At 43.8% G+C, this 21,461-nt stretch overlaps 1 protein-coding gene across 1 annotated transcript in view; it reads right to left on the reverse strand.

The window, feature by feature from the left end:
• Positions 1-861: 861 nt before the first annotated feature.
• Positions 862-21,461, reverse strand: part of NMNAT2 (nicotinamide nucleotide adenylyltransferase 2) — a 55,365-nt gene continuing 34,765 nt past the window's right edge. The window contains exons 3-11 of the mRNA XM_066597450.1: positions 16,581-16,648; positions 14,897-14,975; positions 14,526-14,652; positions 12,458-12,538; positions 7,055-7,099; positions 6,861-6,937; positions 6,610-6,711; positions 4,773-4,840; positions 862-1,910 (exon numbers count right to left, since the gene is read on the reverse strand). Of these exons, the coding sequence (XP_066453547.1) occupies positions 1,808-1,910; positions 4,773-4,840; positions 6,610-6,711; positions 6,861-6,937; positions 7,055-7,099; positions 12,458-12,538; positions 14,526-14,652; positions 14,897-14,975; positions 16,581-16,648 (750 nt within the window). The 3' untranslated portion in view covers positions 862-1,807. The remainder of the gene's footprint in view (positions 1,911-4,772; positions 4,841-6,609; positions 6,712-6,860; positions 6,938-7,054; positions 7,100-12,457; positions 12,539-14,525; positions 14,653-14,896; positions 14,976-16,580; positions 16,649-21,461) is intronic.

Below are 21,461 nucleotides of genomic sequence, written 5' to 3' on the forward strand. Positions count from 1 at the left end.
TTAAATACTAGTAAGTCCAGTTCAAATGGTCGTAGCTCATGCATGAGCCCTGATGGCTACAAGCTGGATATGACGCCTTATGATGTAAAGTTTTATGGGTGAATGATCCAAAAATCGTACAGCACAGAAACATCCTGAAAGCTGCTACCTCATCTTCTATGAAATCCTAATGTGTTAAAGGAGGCATTAAAAGTCATAAATTCAGAAATATGGAACTACACTATCCTACCTAAAGTAATTGGACATCTGAGCAAGAATCAAAAGTAGTATTTATTATTTCCATATGTTAAAAATGAGTGGGTCCTAAAGACATCAGATGCTCTCTGTGGCATACTTTCTACTAATGTCTGATGCACTTTAGCTGGTATTTCCCTCCATTCAACCTGCAAACGTCTGTCAAGTTCTCTCAAAGAAGACGGATGTTGCTCATACTTCCTGACCCGATGTTCCCATTCATCCCATTGATGTACAGTAGAGTTTGGGTTGGGACTCTGTGCAGGGCAGTCCAATCGTGGAATATCCATATCCTCAAACCAACGTGAAACAGCATTGGATTGGAGACAAGGCACGTTGTCTTGTTGGAAGTAGTATTGTCTAGAATGTCAAGGCATATCTCTGTGTTGCGACTACAACCAAGGGGTGTTCCCCAGGTGTCCTCCACAGCAACCCGATTTGAAGATGGAGTATGGTGATTCATCACTCCATAGATTGTTCTTCCATTGCTCAGCTATCCAATGACAACACTCCTTGCACAATTGTAGATGGGTTGATGCATCTCCTTTGAGAGAACTTGCTAGACATTTGCAGGATGGATGGAGGGAAATACCAGCTGTAGTGTATCAGACATTAGTAGAACAGTATGCAATGGAGAGCGTGCAATGTCATCACAGCCAAAGGATCCCAACTAAGTATTAACATATGGAAATAAATATTACTTTTGCTTCTTGCTCAGGTGTCCAATTATTTTTGCTAGGATGGTGTTTACATAGGGTTTACGACATGGCTGGAGTTAATATTATGGCCACATATAGACATGCGTCCGTAATTGCTTCCAACAAGGTACCTTCAGCACCTTCCACATCTTGTGCTAAAAATATATTACCCTTTTATAGTAATCCGATCGGGGCCTTCGTCCAAGGTTCTCTATTAGTTCCCTGTTAATCCTTGCACTTTTAGTGAGTCCCATGCCTATTCCTCCCGGACACTGGGTTAATAAAGGATATGATAACACCATGGAAATATAAGCACAGGAAGAACATGCTAGTTGCATGCAGAATGCTTATGGAGGGAATTCGGCAACAACCCCCTTTCTTGTTATCCATGGTCCTCTACTGATAGAACAAGGACAAGGATATTTTATGTATTCCCAGTTACTACCAGTATAAGAGAAAAAACTATTTGGAGAACGTAATGAATGCATTAAACTGCGACCCTAAAACCCTGACAAACGGGAAAAAATATATGCCCACTCAGTGTGGCATGATATACTGGGCACTGAATGGGTTATATGATCCCCCAACCCTCCCCGTAATATACACAGAATGATTCTAATGTTTAAACACACCAGAAAAACACTGCCCCAAGCACTCCCATCCGAAGTACAGCGAGCGTTCCCTCACCTCGGGCTTTGGAGTCATAAGATAGTAAGTGAATGAGTAAGGCATAGAGGTGAGGAGGACAGTAATGAGTGGGGTAAAAGAGGTATTATGATCCGTGAGGAGACGGTGGAGAGTAGTGAGTAATTACACACTGTATTGTGATGACGAAGGTGAGCGCGAAGCTACACCCAAAGTAGGAACGAACACGGTCACCCCGATGTATTGATATAAAGCTGACTTTTCAGTACATAGTCAATGACGGGTTGCACCAAGTAATCCACCACATGTCCATCTCCATGCTGCAAAGCCAACCTGAAGAGACAAAAATGGACATGAACACGGTTACATACACAACTTCTACATTGCTTTGATAGGCAGAATCTTCATTTATGCTATAAACTTGCCCCACTCTCTTAGGGTGGTTTCACGCACAGGTTTTTGGTGCAGTTTTTAGATAGTTTTTTTCTGCCAGATTTAGGAGTGGATTCAAGAAATATGAAAAATATAAAGGAAGGATTTACTGCGTACCTGAATTTACAGAATAAGCTGTTGCATGTGTACATGAGGGCTAACAGTATTCCTGGACTTTATGTGAATTGGATTCTGCATTTATTACCAGTTTTGCCAATCTCCAGACTACATCTCTAATTCTGAGTTGTCCCTGAGCTGGTGGGTGGAGAAGAGCTACTATGATGGCTCCCATAGATTACACATAGAGAAAACTGCAGATTCTGCTCCCTAATTCTCTGTAGAATACACACATATATAACAGCATCATAGAGGACACTACTGAGCAGTGTAGATGTGATTTCAGTAGCTGTAACACAGTAAGTTATTGTTAGCTGCAGCAGTCTCTCTCTCTGAAGCTTTGTTCTCCTCATAGAACACGGGCAGCATGAGACAACATCTTTACCCCCTTTCTGTTATCTGTGTTGGTACCTATGCTATTTGACATCCTAACAGCAGTAGACATCATGTTAGAAGGATGAAAGATCCCTAGTGGCCAGCATTTTAGGAAGTACAAAAGTGATCGTCCACCAGCCTATAGAAATAAGCTGCTGCCAGAAGTGTCTAGCTGCGGCTTCCTCCACTGTCCCCATGTAAAGCACATTAATGCTCAACTGCGTTTAAGGAAATTGGGGTAAATAGCTGCTTTAAAGGTGTATGGGCACCTTAATACTTCTCCTCCCTGCTGGATCCACTTCTGGCTTTGGCTCTAAAAAACTACATTTTTTTGACACTGAACCTATAGTCTATCCTATCTCCATTTGCTTTGCAGTTGAATGTAATTCATGATTTCCTGTAAGTAGCATTTTTGGGCAGGAGAGACCAGACATCCCAAAAAATGGCTCCCAACGTAATCACTATTAAAGGTGCTGTCTTGCTTAGATAATCTACTTTCATGCCCCCTATTAGGGAATTCTGAATTAATAGATGGGGGAACTTCTGTTGAGAATCCTCAGCTCTTGCCCAGAGTGCAAAGCAGTTACAAAGAGTGTGTCTTGCTTTGGAGGACCTGTCCTGTCCTGCATTCCTCAGACATCCCATTGATTTGAATGGGCACTCTGTAATGCTTCAAATCCCCTGTGGTGGCACTGCAGGGAAACTGAGCACTTACTGCTAGGTTTCCCCACAAGTAACAGCAGCTTATTGGGGTCCCAGAAGTGTTACACTGTGATCAGCTTATTGTCAATGGAACTTTCTGACAAGCTGTGATTGTCCAAAGCAGAAAACTCCTCTAAATATCTTCAATTCTGAAAACTTTCAGAAACACACCAACAAAATTCCAAGACATGTTTGTAACAAAAGTTTTAAAGTAGTTTTCTGGGATTTTATTGCCTATACATAATATATGATTATTAGATGTTCAACCCCTTGGACATTTGCTGATCATCAGAATGAAAGGGCTGCAGCTTTATACCCACCAGATTGTTTAACTAGGCACAGTGTCATCCATAAGTGTGTAGCTGTGCCTGACTAGACAGATTAGCCAAGTCCATTTCAACGGGTGCTTCCCGTACAAAAATATAGGTCATAAGACCAAACCACTTGCAAAAGGAACCAAATTGGATAAACCATAAAGCTACCTGCTCACTCTAGCTAGTCATACTCATGCAAAGGGGAAACATTAGTTCTATTGCTTATTATGGTTATACTTTTTGCAATGTTCGCTGACATGTTGCATTTGCCTCTTTAAGAAGAAGGCTAAAGGAGTAGATGGCTCTAATGGGCTATCACTGACCGGAGACCAGAAGGTTGGAAGAGAGAGCAAACCAGAGAACTGTTAAGATTGAATTGTGAGACATAGTGCCCTACGGACAGAAAAAAGAAAGAAGGAAAGTGCAGTGAGTTAAAAAGTCCTATGGGCATTTTTGAGGAACAGGTCTCACTTCTGCATTATACTGGAGCCAGACGTGTCTTTTGGGCCTTCTTGCCTCCCTGACTCTCAGAGCCATCTACTATGAAAAAGACCCCAGTTACCGGTTAAGCTGCGAAACAGACTGTACTAGAGACCCAGTACCTGGGTGACATATAGGACTAGTGAACAAGGACTTAAGGTGACTTTATTTGAACTTATACTACCCCCAGTATATGTGGATCATTATTGCTGTTACACACAATAAATGGGACAAAGTTGTTTACTCTGCGGCCAGAAAACTGATCAGATTTTCCTGTTCCTCTCGTTCTATGTTTTGAATTAAAAGTTTTCAAGCCTCAGCGTTTGGCTCCAATCCATACATCATGTTCCTCTGGCATATGAATCTCTGGCACACAGCTCCGCCCGGACCTATTTCCAGTCAAGGCCGTTTCCTAAACCAGTGTGGCCAAAACCCGGCCAGTAGGCCCTACAGATGTCTTTGCCCACATATGAAGACCTTGAAAAGATGATCATCTGGGAGTTTAGCCTCTTGCTTCCAGAAGTGCCTCTGGGCGCTCCATTGGGTCAGCACCTCCTTCTGAACGACAGAGAGGCACACTTGCCTGCATCCCTTGACCAGCTCACATGCATATACAGATAATTCCTGACAGTCCCCAATAGAAACTTATTGATATAATTCAAATATTAATTAACTTGCTGAGATGGGGCAACACCCTTAAGAAGGCCTCCAAATTGCTTCATCCAAGTAGGAGCATGCATGGACAAGTTACACTAAAGAATGGGACTTGTATTACCTGCTCTTGGTGGAGCTCACATGGGACATCGGATGGTTGGTGTCATCTTTAACCACAAGGATGTTGTTCTGTAAAGGAAGGACCAGTTTTAATTACAGTTACATTGTGAGATATTCAAATATATGGACTTTGCTAATATGATTTACATCCTCCAAATAAAATTAGCATGTTCCTCAAACAATGGCATTCAAAACCATTGAGATTCATCATAATAGACGTAGTCTTCACATCTACCATGAGGACCATAGATGGAGGTGCAGCTGGGTCAAAGTTCACTCCAACCCTTTCCTACAAGAAATTAGAATGGAGTGCAGAAGGACAAGAAATCAGTCCTCCTGTTTTATGTCAAAGGAGTGTAGTGGCTTCAACTATCATGTGAAAAGGGGTTCCATTCTGATATTCTGTATAGCACCCTACCTTTTGCAAAGGATGAGGAAAAGTGTATTTATGCTCAGGCTTCCTTAAAAGGGTTGCGACGTGTTATAAAGTTATCCCCTATTCACAGCCTGCATGCCTGCGCAACCTCTGCTGCATTCATTCGGGACCGATCAGACCCCCATACTCAGTGGGGGTCTCTGTGGTCAGACCCCCACAGGATCACAAAGTTATCCCTTACCCTATCCCCAAATGTGAACTAAGTCTAAAGCTCTGTTCACATTTGTTTTGAAGGTCAAATGTTGCAAATTCTGTCAATATGCCAAGAAGAATAGTGTTGCATGAAGTGCAATTTTTTCCATCCAAGTGAGAGTCACAATGAGAGAACCTGACGGACCTCATTATAAGTCAGTGGGGTCTATTGGGTGTTCGGGGTATATTCCACACAACAGATCGACTTTTGTTATAATTGGAAACTATGATACAAATGTGCATAGAATATAAGGGTGCTTTTATATAGGACGATTATCACTACTGTGCTTTCACACATAAGCGACACTCGCGCACAGAATGGAGGCGGAGTGCACTGGAGATCTCTTCCGGCCGCCCACCTACATTCAGAGTAAACCGGCAGTCATTCATAGATGAACAATGGCTTATTTAAACGGGACGACAGTCGCTTGGTTTTTAGGTGAGATAAAAACAAAATGATTCTGACAAGCGAGCGGTTCTCGCTTACGTGCCCTGTTGAGCCCCATGCTTACACAGGATGACAGTTGCCCCTAATCGCTCTTTTGAGCAATTACTCCGGCGACTATCGTCCTGTGTAAAAATACAGTTAGACCTCTGAACTCCGTCCAGCTAAAATTTTTGAAGAACGGAGTTTCTTTTTTCTTCTCTGCTAGAAAATGGCAAAGAAGCAAATAATAATATACAGATCCGCTCATGGTCAACAGGGGTTGGGGGGGGGGGGGTTTCGGTTGAACAAATTTCCCATAAAGCTGTAAAAGTTATTCATCCAATAAATTTTAAAAACTTGACCGCGGATTCTATCTTACTAGGGTCCACCTTTCAATACTTAAAGAAGTGAAACTGCAGGACATGTTAGGGGGCTTACGTCCCCCATACGGGACTCTACTCTGCTTGATTAGTTCATTGGACGAGATTGAATCTTGTCCGTTTGGCCAGAAGATTTATGCTACAATTAAGTAATGCAAATTTTTTATTACCAATTTGGTTTTGGGTGGTTTTTCCCTTATATGGCCCAACAATGTCAACCATGATGTTTTGAGAAAAAGAGAAAATATTTATAAAGAATTTATAAAAAAAAAAAACTTGACCCATAATTCGGCGCTACTTCTCAATCTTCTGATATTCCAAGGAGTAAAATAAAGTGTTGTTGCTCAGAGAAACGCTTGTCCTATTAATGAGTAAAAAGTTGTTAGATAAGAGCAGAACACACCTTGTATTTACGGAGGACCGATGAGTGATTCATGATTTGCTCAGTGTCAGTACCGTCACGTGGCACAACCACGATGCCAAAATCTCCAACAATCACCTCCATCTACAGGAAAATACAGAGTGAGGAACAAAGAACTCCAGACATCGAGTCACGATCCAGTCATCCATATAACATAACTCAACACATCAGTCATACAAGAAAGGAGAATGAAAGTAGAAGGGGCTCTAGACAACATAAGGAACAATACTCACATCTGACTCATTCCAGAGGCCGGGGATACAAAATGACTCAAGCAGGTCACTACCACACAGGAGCAAGATCCGCAGCTCTGGGTAGGAAGGACAGCAAGTGTATGAGTGAGAAGACCAATGTCAATAGTATTACAGAGAGAGAGTGTCACCTCAAAACCACCAGCCCCATAACGCTCCTTCCTATTGGCACTTACCTATTTCTTCATACCTCATAACTGTTCCCAAGTTTGCATTTTCATCTGTCAAATAAAATGATACAAATGAAGTTAAATATAACCAAATACATAGCAATTCCATCTACAAATTCATATATCCGTGCTCAGAAGTTAAAGCGCCCCTCCAGTCCAGAAACAAAGATGGCCGAGCCACTTCTCTCACTACCTGATGCACACTGTGCATTAGTATGCATCATTAGTCTAAGCCCCTATACACCTGCTTTGATTGACCAGTGCTGTCCGAATGAGCTGTGCTGGCCATTGGCATCAGCAAGTAGCTTCTTGGTCGACCAATGAATACTATTCGTAGTACGCATTATGAGGTCAGAGAAGTGGTTCGATCATCTTTCTTTTTCCAGGACTGGAGGGTCACTTCAACAAATTTCTTAATACATCTTTATAGTGGTCTAAGTACTCTGGTTTTGTGTAACAGAGCTCCAAAACACCTGCATAGACTTAGATGTAAAAGATAACATAGTGGTTGCCTTCATCCACCACTAGAGGGAGCTTACTGTATACTGTTATACATCTAACTCAGTAAGACAATATGCAACAAGCTCCCTCTGCTGGTGGTTCCAGGTAAAAAGCATGTAATTTTTAAAAGGGAATCTGTCAGCAATTTTAAATCCATGAGTTAATTTTATAGGCCCAAAGTGACTTGCTGAGTCCAGGGATGTAGGTTTTATATTTACCTTCACCTCGTTGCCTTGTGCCAACAGTCAAACCGCTGACTTCGGACTACTTAGGCATGCATATAGAACGAGAGGGATACTTAGTGCGTGTTATGTGGTCCATGGAAAGCATTGCAGTGGTAGATTTGAGAGCTAATAGGGAAACGGCAAGGAAGGTAAGTACAAAACTTACATCCACGGACTCCGTGAGTCAGATACAATAAATCCATAGTCTTAGCTCATGGGACTGAAAGAGCTGGCTGTCTCTTTAAATGTATGCAGGGAATGTGAAGTTCTGATTGCTCTAAAAATGCATTAAGAAATTAATCAGCACATACTGTATACAGGGTTATTACAAATGATCTGAGTGAAACCCTCATAACTCCATTTAATGACACTCAGATACAGAAATTTGATATCAATGGAAGCAGGGATTCAAAAAGTTTCATTTAGCAAAACTGTCTAACAGTAAGATGTCCTTGTTGTCCATAGAAACCAATCACAGCACAGATTTCATTTCTCAAGCTGCGGAGGTAATATGGGCATTAAGGACGGTTTTACTGTTAGACAGTTTTGCTAAATGAGGCCCAAAAAGGTTTATTCTGTCGTAGCCGTCACTAGGGGAATATGGGACAGAATGGCTGCCAATGAAGATAGGACAACGTTTTGAGTCCTTGATTCTCACTAGAGATGAGCGAATGTACTCGGATAAGCACTACTCGTCCGAGTAATGTGCCTTATCCGAGTACCGCTGTACTCGTCTTGAAAGATTCGGGGCGCTCCGCTGCTGACAGGTGAGTCAGAGCGGGCGGGAGAGAAGGAGAGAAAGATCTCCCCTCCGTTCCTCCCCGCTCTCCCCTGCAGCTCCCCGCTCCGCAGCGCGTCCCGAATCTTTCAGCACGAGCGGGGAGGTACTCGGATAAAGCACATTACTCGGACGAGTAGTGCTTATCCGAGTACGTTCGCTCATCTCTAATTCTCACGTCTTCCAGTCAATAGTGTGGAAAATCATTTTTGAATAAAGTTTGGTGAAGATCCTACCAGCAGACGGACAATTCTTAAGTGGAACTCCGATTTTAAGGAAAAACTTGCATTTGTAAGTGAAAAACATGTGTCTGTGTAAGTTTCAAACAAGGTGCTCAGAAATCCACCGTCAGAACAAGCAGAGAAATTGGGCGTCCCACCGCCGACCTTGGAAGATTCTGCGCAAATGTTTGTGATGTTATCCCTACAGATTGCAATTGTTACCGGCCGACAAAGCGAAGCGACATTCTTTCTGCGAGAGTTTGCAAACTGTAATGGAAAGCGATGGTGTCATGCAGAGGCGTAACTTGAAGCTCCCGGGCCCCGATGCAAAACTTGTAACAGGGCCCCCAACTATAATGCTTTATTCATAGTACTGGGCTCCCTATATGGAGAAGAGAGGCCTTATGGGCCCCCTATGGCTCCTGGGCCCAGATGCAACCACATCCTCTATAGTTACGCCCCTGGTGTCATGGAGTCTTTAGTGTTTAGTGACAAAGCCGCCTTCTACCTTTTGGGCAAGAAATGTACTGTCAGAATCTGGAGAGGGAAAACCCACCGGTCTACATGGAGCATACGCGTGACTCCCCCGAGGTGAAGGAGTTTTGTGCTATAACCTGTAGGAAGGTGTACGGCCCTTCTTCTTCCATGAAGTAACAATCCTGAGGATTTTGTACCTGGAAGCTACAGATACCGCAGCTGGGACAGGAAATTCCAGTTTCCATCTACAACAGGACGGGGCGCTCTCTAATTTTCACAATATAGTCAGAAGTTAACTCAATGGGTGACTAACAGATGGATTGGCCAAGTAGCTGGTGACGATAGTGAACTTCTTCCTTGGCCTCCACATTCCCCGGACCTTACGTCTTGTAATTTTTTTTTCTTTGGAGGAGTGTTAGAGTCCCCATGCCCCCCATTAACACCCACCACCATACATGATCTGCGGCATCACAGAAGCCATCGCATCTCTAGTCAGTCGTGATCCGCTACACTGTGTATGGCAGAAACTTGACTACAGACTCGATGCGCATCAAGTGACAAAGGGGCCGCACTGATCACCTCTGATGGGGAAACATTTTTGATGTTCTGCAGCTAAATCTTTTGAGTTTCTATTTCCATTGATGTCAAATTTCTGTATCTGAGTGTCATTAAATAGGAGTTATGAGTACTTCAAATCACAAGATCATTTGTAATAACTCCGTACAGATGGCAGGGTGGAGAAATGTTAAAGGTGTTTTTCAGGCTATTTTTTTTATCATTGATTGGTCCTTAGGATAGGTCATTAATATGGTATCAGATTGCTGCAACTTGGTTCAAGTCTGCAATGGCTTTGGAAAACAAAGTGATCAGCGGGGGGGCCGGGGGTCAAACCTCCAGCAATCTAATATTGATGACCTAACTTGAGGATAAGTCATTAAAGGGGTTGTCCCGCGGCAGCAAGTGGGTCTATACACTTCTGTATGGCCATATTAATGCACTTTGTAATGTACATTGTGCATTAATTATGAGCCATACAGAAGTTATAAAAAGTTTTATACTTACCTGCTCCGTTGCTGGCGTCCTCGTTCCCATGGAGCCGACTAATTTTCGCCCTCCGATGGCCAAATTAGCCGCGCTTGCGCAGTCCGGGTCTTCTTCTTTTCTGAATGGGGCTCCGTGTAGCTCCGCCCCGTCACGTGCCGATTCCAGCCAATCAGGAGGCTGGAATCGGCAATGGACCGCACAGAAGCCCTGCGGTCCATGGAGACAGAGGATCCCGGCGGCCATCTTCAGCAGGTGAGTATGAAGACGCCGGACCGCCGGGATTCAGGTAAGCGCTGTGCGGGTTGTTTTTTTAACCCCTGCATCGGGGTTGTCTCGCGCCGAACGGGGGGGGGTTAAAAAAAAAAAAAAAAAACCGTTTCGGCGCGGGACAACCCCTTTAAGCTTTTATTGGAGCTAATTATTTTTGACACTCACGAATGATCAGAGGATTGTCTTAAAGGGCTTGTCCAGTCGTAAACTACTGATGGCCTATCATTATGACATCAACAGTATATCAGCGAAGGTCTGTCACTCAGGATCCCCGACAATCAACTGTTCTTTGGGTTGGTGTGGCTCGTGCACTGAACTGATTTCTGTAGAAAGTATACAGCTCCATTCCCACTGCAGTGGCCAGGCTTTATTTTACAGGCAAAGCTCCCATTGAAGTGAGTGGAACTTTGCCCTGCAATACTAAGTCTGGCCACTGCAGTGGGAACGGAGCTGTCTAGTTTCTGCAGAAATCAGCTCAGTGCATGAGCATAATAGCCTAGTAAATAGCTGGGCAGCAGGAAATCCTCACTGATCCACTACTGATGGCCTATCCTATCCAAATCTTTGGGTTTCCTCTAGAGGCTTAGTCTGTCCCTAATTAGAATAAAAAGACTCTATATTTAGTCTCCTTAACCATCATTGCTTTTTATTATAGTAGCAATTATTTAAAAACAGGATGTTGCGATGTCTCGAGTTAAGGAGGTATCAACTAATGCAATAAACTGTTTATCGAGGGCATTAGCTGCTGCAAGAGAAATGTGGTATCATATGGTGCTCACTTGAATCAGCCATGTACAGTAATACATCTTCACACTGAGTCCTCCAGTGTGGGAACTGCTGTCCTGGAGTGGTTAATATAGAGGTATCCTAAATGGGGCATCCCTCTATGATGTCTATATACCCTAACAACATCATATGGAAATGTATATACAGATGTGAGAAATATATAAACAGCAATTAGTACATGTTCTCCCTTCTATTGGACTAAGGCCTCCTGCAGACAGCCGGGTCGGATCCCGCTGCGAGAATTCTAGCAGCGGGATGTGAGCCATGCCCCTTCAGTGGCCACCGCGGCTCACCTGCTCCGCCGTCTCCTCCGCTCTGCTCTGTTATGTGCGGGCTTCTGCCCAGCCGGCACATGCGCAGAGCAGAGTCGGCGCGTCAGCCGTGATGTTTCTGTGCGGCCTTGTTTACCGCGCAAGTTTTCACACGGTCAAATCGCGACTGTCTGCACAAGATTGCATTATCTATTGCAATCCTATGGCAGCGGGCACGTGCGGAAAAATCCCGCCTCCGAATTTCTGCCCGTGTGCAGGAGGCCTAAAGCTCTTGAGCTTCAGCAATCTGATCAGGAGGACAATACAAAACACAATCTTGTAAAATCACAAAAAAGGATTCTAAGGCTGGGTTCACACGGGGCATATTCCCGCTGGAAATCCCGCGGATTGGCCGTGGCAAAAACCGCAAGATTTCCACCAGGAGAACCGCCGCGGAAAAACCTGCGGCGGCTTTGAAGCGGCCGCTTGCTCTTCCGCTGCGGCCGGCGCTCCCATAGAGGAGAGCGCGGCCGCGGCGGAAATAAAAGATAAATAGACATGCTGCATATTCTGAAACCGCGGCTGCGGCGGCCGCAGCCGCGGTTCCAGCCTGACTTACCGCAGCGGATTGGCCGTCCGATGTGGACGAGATTTCTGAGAAATCTTGTCCACATGGCTGGCTAAACCCGAGATTAGCGGCCGCAGGCGGATTTGCCGCGGCGGAATTTCCGTGGCAAATCCGCCCTGTGTGAACCCAGCCTAAATGTTCACTATCCCTATAATGTCCTCTGTAGGGCACAAAGGCGATAGCACCGCTAAATGTAGATATACTGTAGAAAGTGCCTCCTGAAACTTACCCACAAACGTAACACGTTGCAGGTTGGGACGGACACAGCACATACGACTCAGTCCTTCTCCAACTTTTCCCAGGAACCTCACTAACAGAAGGGAATAACAATTACCCAATTACTGAGGTTGCGTTAATACCATGAAAATGCATATACTCTTTAATAAAGAAACCAGTCATGAACCATGGCAAAAGCATCACAGTGTACACAGTTAGCTATGACCTAAATATTGATGGCACCCGTAGGATAGGTCACCAATACCAGATCAGTAGAGATCCATCTCCCAGCACCGCTGCCGATCAGCTGTTTGACGGGGCTGAGACACTCTGGCGAGCGCTGCGGCTGCTTCATTATATTCCAGGCACAGCTCCGTACATTATGTAGCAGCAGTGCCTGGTATTGCAGTTCAATCCCATTTACTTGGATGGGACTGAGCTGCAGAAAGGTCACCTAACCAATAATGTTGTGGCTTCTTCAAGCAGCTGATCGGCAGGGGTGACGGCAGTTGGACGGCCATCAATATGATATTGATGGCCTATCCTAAGGATAGATTATCAATATTCATAACCTGAGAAACTCCTTGAACTTCAATGCATTATTGCATCAATCTGCTTGTTGACGGCTTGCAGGTATTAATTGGTTCTATTTGTATTCTTTAATTACTTAAATTATTTCCACTACGTCATTAGGTTAGGATAGTGATAATATGTATACAATGTTCACACGTTTATGAGATTGTGCATCCCTTCTCATAAACTTCCAAATGTTCATCTTTTGGACGGACAGACCCTACTTTTAAACTAGATGCAGAGTCTCTTTGCTCATGTAATGTCTCTATATAGAAGTATATAGTAGTATATATTTCCATATGTTAATACTTAGTGGTGCCTCCTTTGGCCCTAATGACATAGGATACTCTCCATGGTATACTTTCTACTAACATCTGATACACTTCAGATGGTATTTCCCTCCACTCATCCTGCAAACGTTAGGTGAGTTCTCTTAAAGAAGATGGACATGGTTTAAACAAAGGCTGGACAGACATCTGTTTGGGATGATATAGTGAATCCTGCACTGAGCAGGGGGTTGGACCTGATGGCCCTGGAGGTCCCTTCCAACTCTACCATTCTGTGATTCATATTTCCTGACCTGATGCTTCAGTTCGTCACAGAGATGTTCAGTAGGGATCAGGTCGGGACTTTGCGCAGGCAAGTCCAATCGTCGAACATCTATATCCTCAAACCACTTCAAACAATTTTGACGTTGTAAAAAGGTGCATTGTCTTGTTGAAAGTATTGCTGGCCAATCCCAAAGTATTGTCCCATTGTCAGCAGCACATTATTGTCTAGAATGTCAAGGTACACCTCCATGCTCAAAGTTCTTGTCACTACAACCAACGGACCGAGACAATGCCATGTAAAACATCCTTAGATCATAACGGAACCTCCACCGTACCTAACTGTTGACAGAACATACTCAGGCAAAAGGCATTCCCCAGGCATCCTCCACACCCACGTATGTCCATCTGAATTGAAAATCGAGTAGCATGATGTGTTACTCCATAGAACTTTCTTCCATTGTTCAGTTGCCCAATATTGACGCTCCTTCCACTATTGTAGATGGGCTAATGCATTTTCTTTGAGAGACATTTGCAGGATGAATGGAGGGAAATACCAGCTGAAGTGTTTCAGACATTAGTAGAAAGATCTGATTAGAGCCAAAGGAGTCCCACTAAGTGTTATCATATGCAAATGAATACTACTTTTGATTATTACTCAGGTGTCCAATTACTTTTTCCAGGTTAGTGTATATGGAAATCACTAGGATGTAATGGTGTTCAACGCTCTCTAGTTAAATGTCTGAAAAGATCTGTTTGTAGCTCTCAGACAACCATTCAATATACGCTGCCTTTTCCCACAAAGTGCTATGCATTCTACTGGCTGGCAGTAGTATATGAAGACATGACCATAATGTAGGGCATTGCAGAATGAATATGAGTTATGGTGAGGACCGCATGGAAGTCTATGACTTTGAGGCTCCAGTTTATTTGATGTACACCGATCCTGCACACACTTGCCTGCGGTGGGCTTGTTGGTGAGATTGTTGTTTTGGTAGACGGGCTGTGTCGGCTGGTTCAGGGTCTGACTAATCACTGGTGTGACATTTGGTGTGTTCACATTAGACAGGATACAGCCAGTTACCCTCTGCAAAGTAAATAATAGGATTATTGGTAGTAGTATTAACAGAAGCAGTATTATTATATACAGTATATCAGCTCACTATGTCATGGCCACAGTGTAGGTTTCGTGCTAGGCTGCAATACAGTCAAGAAATATTACCCTTGTACAATGTCATATGTGGTGTCTGGGGCACAATCTAGTGCAGTAATAATGATCCGGTCTGCGCCCATACATCATCACAGACAACACAGAACATTATTTGTCTCACCTTCATGAGGTCTCGGTGATGCTCCAAAACACTGCATGTTGTCTGCCAAGTATCCTGGTAGCACTCCCATGGGTCTACCCTACAGAAAGGAAAGGTTCAGACTTGTAACAACACAGGGAGGCAAAATGTGAGAACTACTTTATTGAATTCCTATGAACATAGATCCATTAGGCTGGATAGTAACTTTGCACCTTCTGAGTTTCATCTAAAGTAAGACCCCACAAAGTGTTAGACCAGCAGTTGCTACATGGCCAAGTGGCAGCTGTGATGCGGCAAAAGGCTCCAGATCACTGCAACTCACAAATGGTTTAAGTGGTAACTCCCTGTTCATTGCTAATGCTTGTGCGATTTTAGACCAACTGTGTGGAAATTAGCAATAAACATGGAGTTACGACCTTAAATCATTAGTGAACGCAGCATTGTGGAACTTTTGTCCACATCGCAGGCGCCACTCAGAGGTGCAGCAGCCGAGGAGCCTGAGCTGCATTGAGCACTATAATTACTTATATCTTTATCTTCAGTTCATTTACTTATTCCCTGAGACACACGTGATCTTCTTGGAAGTCCCCATTTTGGAAGCTTTGCACAGAGTTTTTTTTTAAAAAAACACCCTGCAATTTTGCCATCTGGTTTTTCGAGTTAATGTCAGAAATGGATTCAAAAGGAATGGGAAATACAAAAGAGAGATTTATACTTTTTCCTTCCTGTTGGATCCACTTTTGGCTTTTGCTCAAGAAACTCCATTAAAAACTGCGGGATGGTTTTCCAAAAAGTGCTACAAGTGAAACTCACATTATAGAATTCTAAAGTAGTCTACATATTAGAACCCTGCTGGTTTGCGAATAACATTTTGGCTTTCTATAGGTTACAGTATTCCAACCAGAGTTAGACACGAACTATACTATCTCAAAACTGCTGAAATTTAGGTTTAAACAGCATCGGTACTAGTGCAGTATGTTTCCACCGGAGACATGGTTTGGCCTGGCTGAGTTATAAGAAACGCCCAGGTCACACCCACAGCTGCAGAATCCCTACCTTGCCGGTGGCATATATCTATATGCAACCTGATTGTTTTTTTGGGATCCCTGATTCAACCTGATCGGTTGTTAGTGCCGAACTTGAGTGTAATATAGATATATGCGGCCAGTAGGGAGATGTGTGAGCTGTCAGGGAGATGGCCGTTACATGTGTGTCTGGGGAGGTGTGTGTGCGGCAACCAATCTGCAGCTGTGGACGTGACCTGGACGTTCCCTGTAACTCAGCCCGGCCAACCCATGTCTCCAGCCATACTTCCGGTGGAGACATACTGCACTAGTGCCAACAGTATCATTGGGGGTTCTTTGGCCTACCAAAAAAATCTATACACAACATATACATGTCCGCTTTTAAGTGCATAGTAAATCTTGTTATCATTGCAAATTTAGGACAGATCATCAATAAGGTCTAACGGGTTAGTTGTAAATAAGAAATAGACCCCAGTGACATGATAGGGTCCAAAATTGGGGTCAAATGTGACTGACTGTCTTCTGCTGGACTATTGGGGCTCATTATTGTTTTAGAGTCACTGGAGGATTATATAGTACTCTGGCGGACCAGTCTATCTCTAAATACATTTTGTTATATTAACTCATAGTAATCAGCTTTGTTTGGTATTAATATTACGCTTCTTTAAGTCAAATCTCACCGAATCCAGTCAGAATTCTGCACAGCTAGCTGGCACATAGTCAGACGATGCCGACTTGAGACCAGACCCTAAAGAAGACACATAAAAGAAAGGTTCATGATCATCAATAACTCTTGTGGAGAGCATTTCATCATAAGAAAAAACACAAGGGAATTAAAGGAACTGGCACAGGAAACATTTTATACCCAAAGACCCTTCGGACACTTAAGTTCATGCAGCATTTTAATTTCTTGTATTTCTGTCAATTATATTTCCTGCGGCTAAAATTATATTTCATTAAAATGATCGCCTGAGAAAGAGAAGACCAATAATAGCAGCCCGCTCATGAAAATATGGTACAATCCCACTGGAGTTTATGGATTATAATTGAATTTACTTTGGCCGTAGTACAAAAATCCCTGTTAGCTGAACGGTCTGGAACAGAAAAGTTAAGAATGCTCATTTGATCAGAACTCTACACTAAATGTGAGCATACCCATGTACATCTGCTAAAATTGCCGATCCAGCCAATTGCTTAATGTGTATGGGGGCCTACCATCTCTCCCTCTACACTAGATGTTGGGTGAGATAGGTTGGATTCCAACAGCCCGATTCTTTTGTTCTCAGGGAGATAAGCCACCACTAGAGCAGTATGGCAATGGCTTTTTCCCATCGCTGTATTCAGAACACATTTATGCACAGCCAAAGTCAGCTGCTATTATTAACATCCCTTCCACAGCTTGGGCGTCTTCCCTGCCACCGATGTTGGCACAAGTCATGGTGAAATCCTGCACTTGTGCTGTGCAGCCCGCTGCCCCAGGTATACCCCTCAATTGGACTGAAGTTGAGGTGTACCCACTGGCGTAACTATAGAGGATGTGGTTGCATGCAGGCCCAGGAGCCTTAGGGGACCCATAAGCCTTCTCTTCTCCATGTAGGGAGCACAGTACTACGAATAAAGCATAATAGTTGGTGGCATTGTTACAGGTTTTGCATTGGAGCCCAGAAACTTCAAATTACGCGTCTGTGTTAAGGGATTGGTGTCCAAGGAGGCGGCAGCATCAACGGTGTAGAAATTGTAGAAAAAGGTTTTATTGCTCCATAAAATGGCGACGTTTCGACTTAATCTAAGTCTTTTTCAAGCCTGAAAGGCTTGAAAAAGACATAGATTAAGTCGAAACGTCGCCATTTTATGGAGCAATAAAACCTTTTTCTACAATTTCTACACCGTTGATGCTGCCGCCTCCTTGGACACCATTGCATTTATTTGGGGTTGGGTTCATGACCCCACAGGTGGCTTGGCATACACAGATTGGAACCTCTGCACTTAAGTGCATGTGTTAGGTGTGCTGCGAGACTTTCCTATTTCTACTGTGTTAAGGGGTTAAGAGACGTTGGCGAGCCCCAAGATAAACTTTTGCACCCGGGCCCATGAGCCTTTAGCTATGCCCCTGGTTGTATCCCCCGGCTTCAGTGTGCATTTCCATTTCTAGCTGGAGTAGAAGACCACACAGAGCAAAAGTGGGATTTTTTACTTTGACTTGCACTGATGTCAGTTACAGGTAGAGGCCCCCAAGCTGTGGAGGGGATGCTAATAATAACATAATGTTGTTGCTCCTGGTTCAAGGACTAAAGGGATTCTGTTATGAAACGTTCGTCTCATAAGCTGCCACCATAGTGCTATTAAGCACATGCAACACAACTTGCTTGTGTATACCTCAACTTCAGTGCACATGTCCGTTTCCAGCTAGGGAAGAGGACTGCACAGCGCAAGTGTGGGATGTCACCATGACTTGCTCTGATGTCGGCAGCAGGGGGAGGCAGCCAAGCTATGCAGGTGGCACAAATAATAACAGGACGTCGTGATTCAGGGTTCAGCGGCCCACCTTCTTTGGTTCAAAAATGTTTTATTGAGCATTTTTTCAACAAACAAATAAACATTAACGAAAATTAAAGAGGATTGGGAAGGATGGGAATGGGGGAAGGCGGGAGGGGATGGGGAAAGGCTAGTCGTGGGCTTTACTCAATATAATGGGTTCGACAGTAATGGGTGGGTGGGTCAAAACAGATCATCTTCTGAATCGATCATTATAGTCTATTAATTTGACAATCTCATGAAAAACAGGAGCCTTCGACTTTCAGATATTGCTACCTAGAGATATGCCTTAGTTTACCGCATTCCCATTGAACACTACAGGGAAATCCCTCTGTGTTGGGATGGGCTAGTCCTATCCTGTATATCTATTTGTTCTTTTGTGTGATGGTCCTGTATAGCTGTGGCTCTCCACTTTCTCTTGGTGGGTTCCTTCACAGGCAGAATTCCCACATTCCTATTCATCCAGCAAAAAAGAAACTCAAAGTTAGGGTCAAGACAGACAAACATATAGAAACCACCAGACACTTTATATACCGAAAGGGGATCACATCTGAGACCGGACACAAGGGGAAAGCATAGGTGGGAAAAGTCAGTGGCCTGAGGCTGTGTCCTCACCCTCAGGGCCTGTCCTCTGGAGCCCAGTTCCTCTATCTCAGGGAATACCTGACTCCAGCCACCTTTCAAGTGCATCTGAGGATCTGAAAGCCATCCAGGCCTGCCATGTGCGGTAGTTCTCCTCCCAGGCCTCTGGCTCATCCGCTCCCAGCTCCTCAAAATGCATAAGCATGTGGAGCTCCACTCCACCCGCACCTCTTGGCCTTTCTCATCAAGCCAGGGAACATAGAGAGGAGAGCCAGCTCTGGGGTATTGTGCCTCTACTGTTATTACATCTCCAGCAAGTGGAGGAGATCTGGGAGAACATCCTCTGGAGCCGATCCGGAGTTCTGTACCACCTTGACAGTATTCTAAAATTCAGATCCTGAACTCTACCCGCCGAGGAAAGCTTATGCGTCAAGAGCCAAGCCATGTTCCAACTCTCAGGGGGGAAGCTTCTACCCAGCTCCCTCTCCCACACCACAACGTAGTCAGGATCCTTGCCTTCCGTCTCCCGAGACAGCAGAGTCACCATAGAGACACCATAGAGTCTAAAGATCATGTGCTTGGGGAGTGTGGGGGAAAGGCACAGTCGTTCAAACTCCATTGGAGGCCCTAACTTGCTTACCCGTGGCGTCAGTGCACACACAAAACTTCTCAGCTGGAAATACTGTAACCACGTCCCTTGCTGGGTCTCACTGTCTCCCAGGATCTCCTGCAGCGATTTTAGACCTGATTCCGACACTATGTCTCCCAGTCTTGGGATTGGATTGTTTGGTAACATCAGGATAGGAGGACCCTGGAAAGTGGCCTCGAACCGAGGATTGAAGGTTAGGGGCATAAGTGGGCCCGGCACTCCCACAAGGCCCTTTGATGCCACGAAGCGTGTCCAGTTCCTAATAAGTTGGATACAGAATGAGGACCAAATAGGTAGAGCTTTAATCAGTTTGGGGGCCCACCTTCTTGATTCGTGGCGGATTAATTATCATTCAGGGTGCCAGAATATAAATGTAAGTTTTTGCTATAACGAACATTCTTTGCTTTTTTAGAAATATATGTCGAGGGTGTGTTATGATCCGAAATTTTGATGACAGAATCCCTTTAAAGATAAAGAGAAGTAAGTTGTGCGGCTGAGGAAAGAATGTGGATGACTCCTGTGTGCCTTTTAAAGGGTTGTCTCTTGAAGATAACCCCTGTCCATATGCCCTAGTAGGGTATTTGGCCATCTTAATGGGGATTTCTGTCTTCGGACCCTCTTCTTTGAGCATTAACAAAGAGCAGCTCTATAAAAGTGGCTTCCACTCTGGCAGACGTCAGCCATACTTGTATTACATGGGTGGTCATTTATCTGAATGCCCACCTTATAATACAACATTTGCCTTGAAATACCTGGCTAACCATGACTTCTTTGGCAAAATCAGTTGTTTGCCGGGGGTGTCAGGACCCCTAATGATCAGCAGCTGCATTATGAAAACCATTGCTTTAATGAAACACCCCCTCTATTAAATCAAGGGTGAGAGAATGAAACTATGGATAAACCTATAAGAGAAAGATAATAACTGAAAATAGCCGAGGAGGAGAAAAGACAGAGCATCAAAAAATGAAAGATAATCAATGTGAAGCTCTGTACACAGAAGATATCAAGCTGAAAGCTGGGAGGACATTAAAGGGAGCTAAAAGCAGGAAGGGAGAGGGAGGGAGGCAGGCTGGAGGGCGACGCACATTAAAAGAAGCTGAAGGCAGGGAAAGAGAAGAATGATAGGTCGCTACCAAAAATAACAAGAATAAGAATCTTCTCCGACTAGGGAAGCGTAAAAAGCGCAGAAGACAAAACAATAGAGTCTTAGAATAAGGTGGAATTCAAAGTGCTGATAATTTCTGCAATTGTCATATATTCTATAAATGATCGTCACTGATGTGTACGGAACGTTTCATATGCTTACACATCATATTCCTATAATTTAGTAGCACCAAAGGAAATAACAAGCTCCAGGATTTCATGCTGCAATGAAATAAAGCTGACCAATCATTATGTTATATCAGCCAAAATGGGACTTTGGTTTAAATTGCAGTATGTCAGTACTATAAGAGTTTAGAATGCACTCACATGTACAGCACCAACTTAGTATACCCATTGTAGAAAATGGAATTATTCATGTGCCAAACCACTTTAAATACACTATCCTACCAAAAGTATTTGGACACCTGAGCAAGAATCAAAAGTAGTATTTACTTCAGTATGTTAATACTTAGTGGGGCTCCTTTGGAGCTAATGACATTGGATACTCTCCTTGGCATTCTTTCTAGTAATGTCTGATACATTTCAGTTGGTATTTCCTTCTATTCATCCTGCAAATGTCTGGCAAGTTCTCTCAAAGAAGATGCATTGGCCCATCTACAATGGTGCAAGGGAGATCGGACAGTTGAGCAAT

This window comes from Eleutherodactylus coqui, chromosome 3, assembly GCF_035609145.1.
Source record: "Eleutherodactylus coqui strain aEleCoq1 chromosome 3, aEleCoq1.hap1, whole genome shotgun sequence".
In the NCBI taxonomy this organism is placed as follows: domain Eukaryota; kingdom Metazoa; phylum Chordata; class Amphibia; order Anura; family Eleutherodactylidae; genus Eleutherodactylus; species Eleutherodactylus coqui.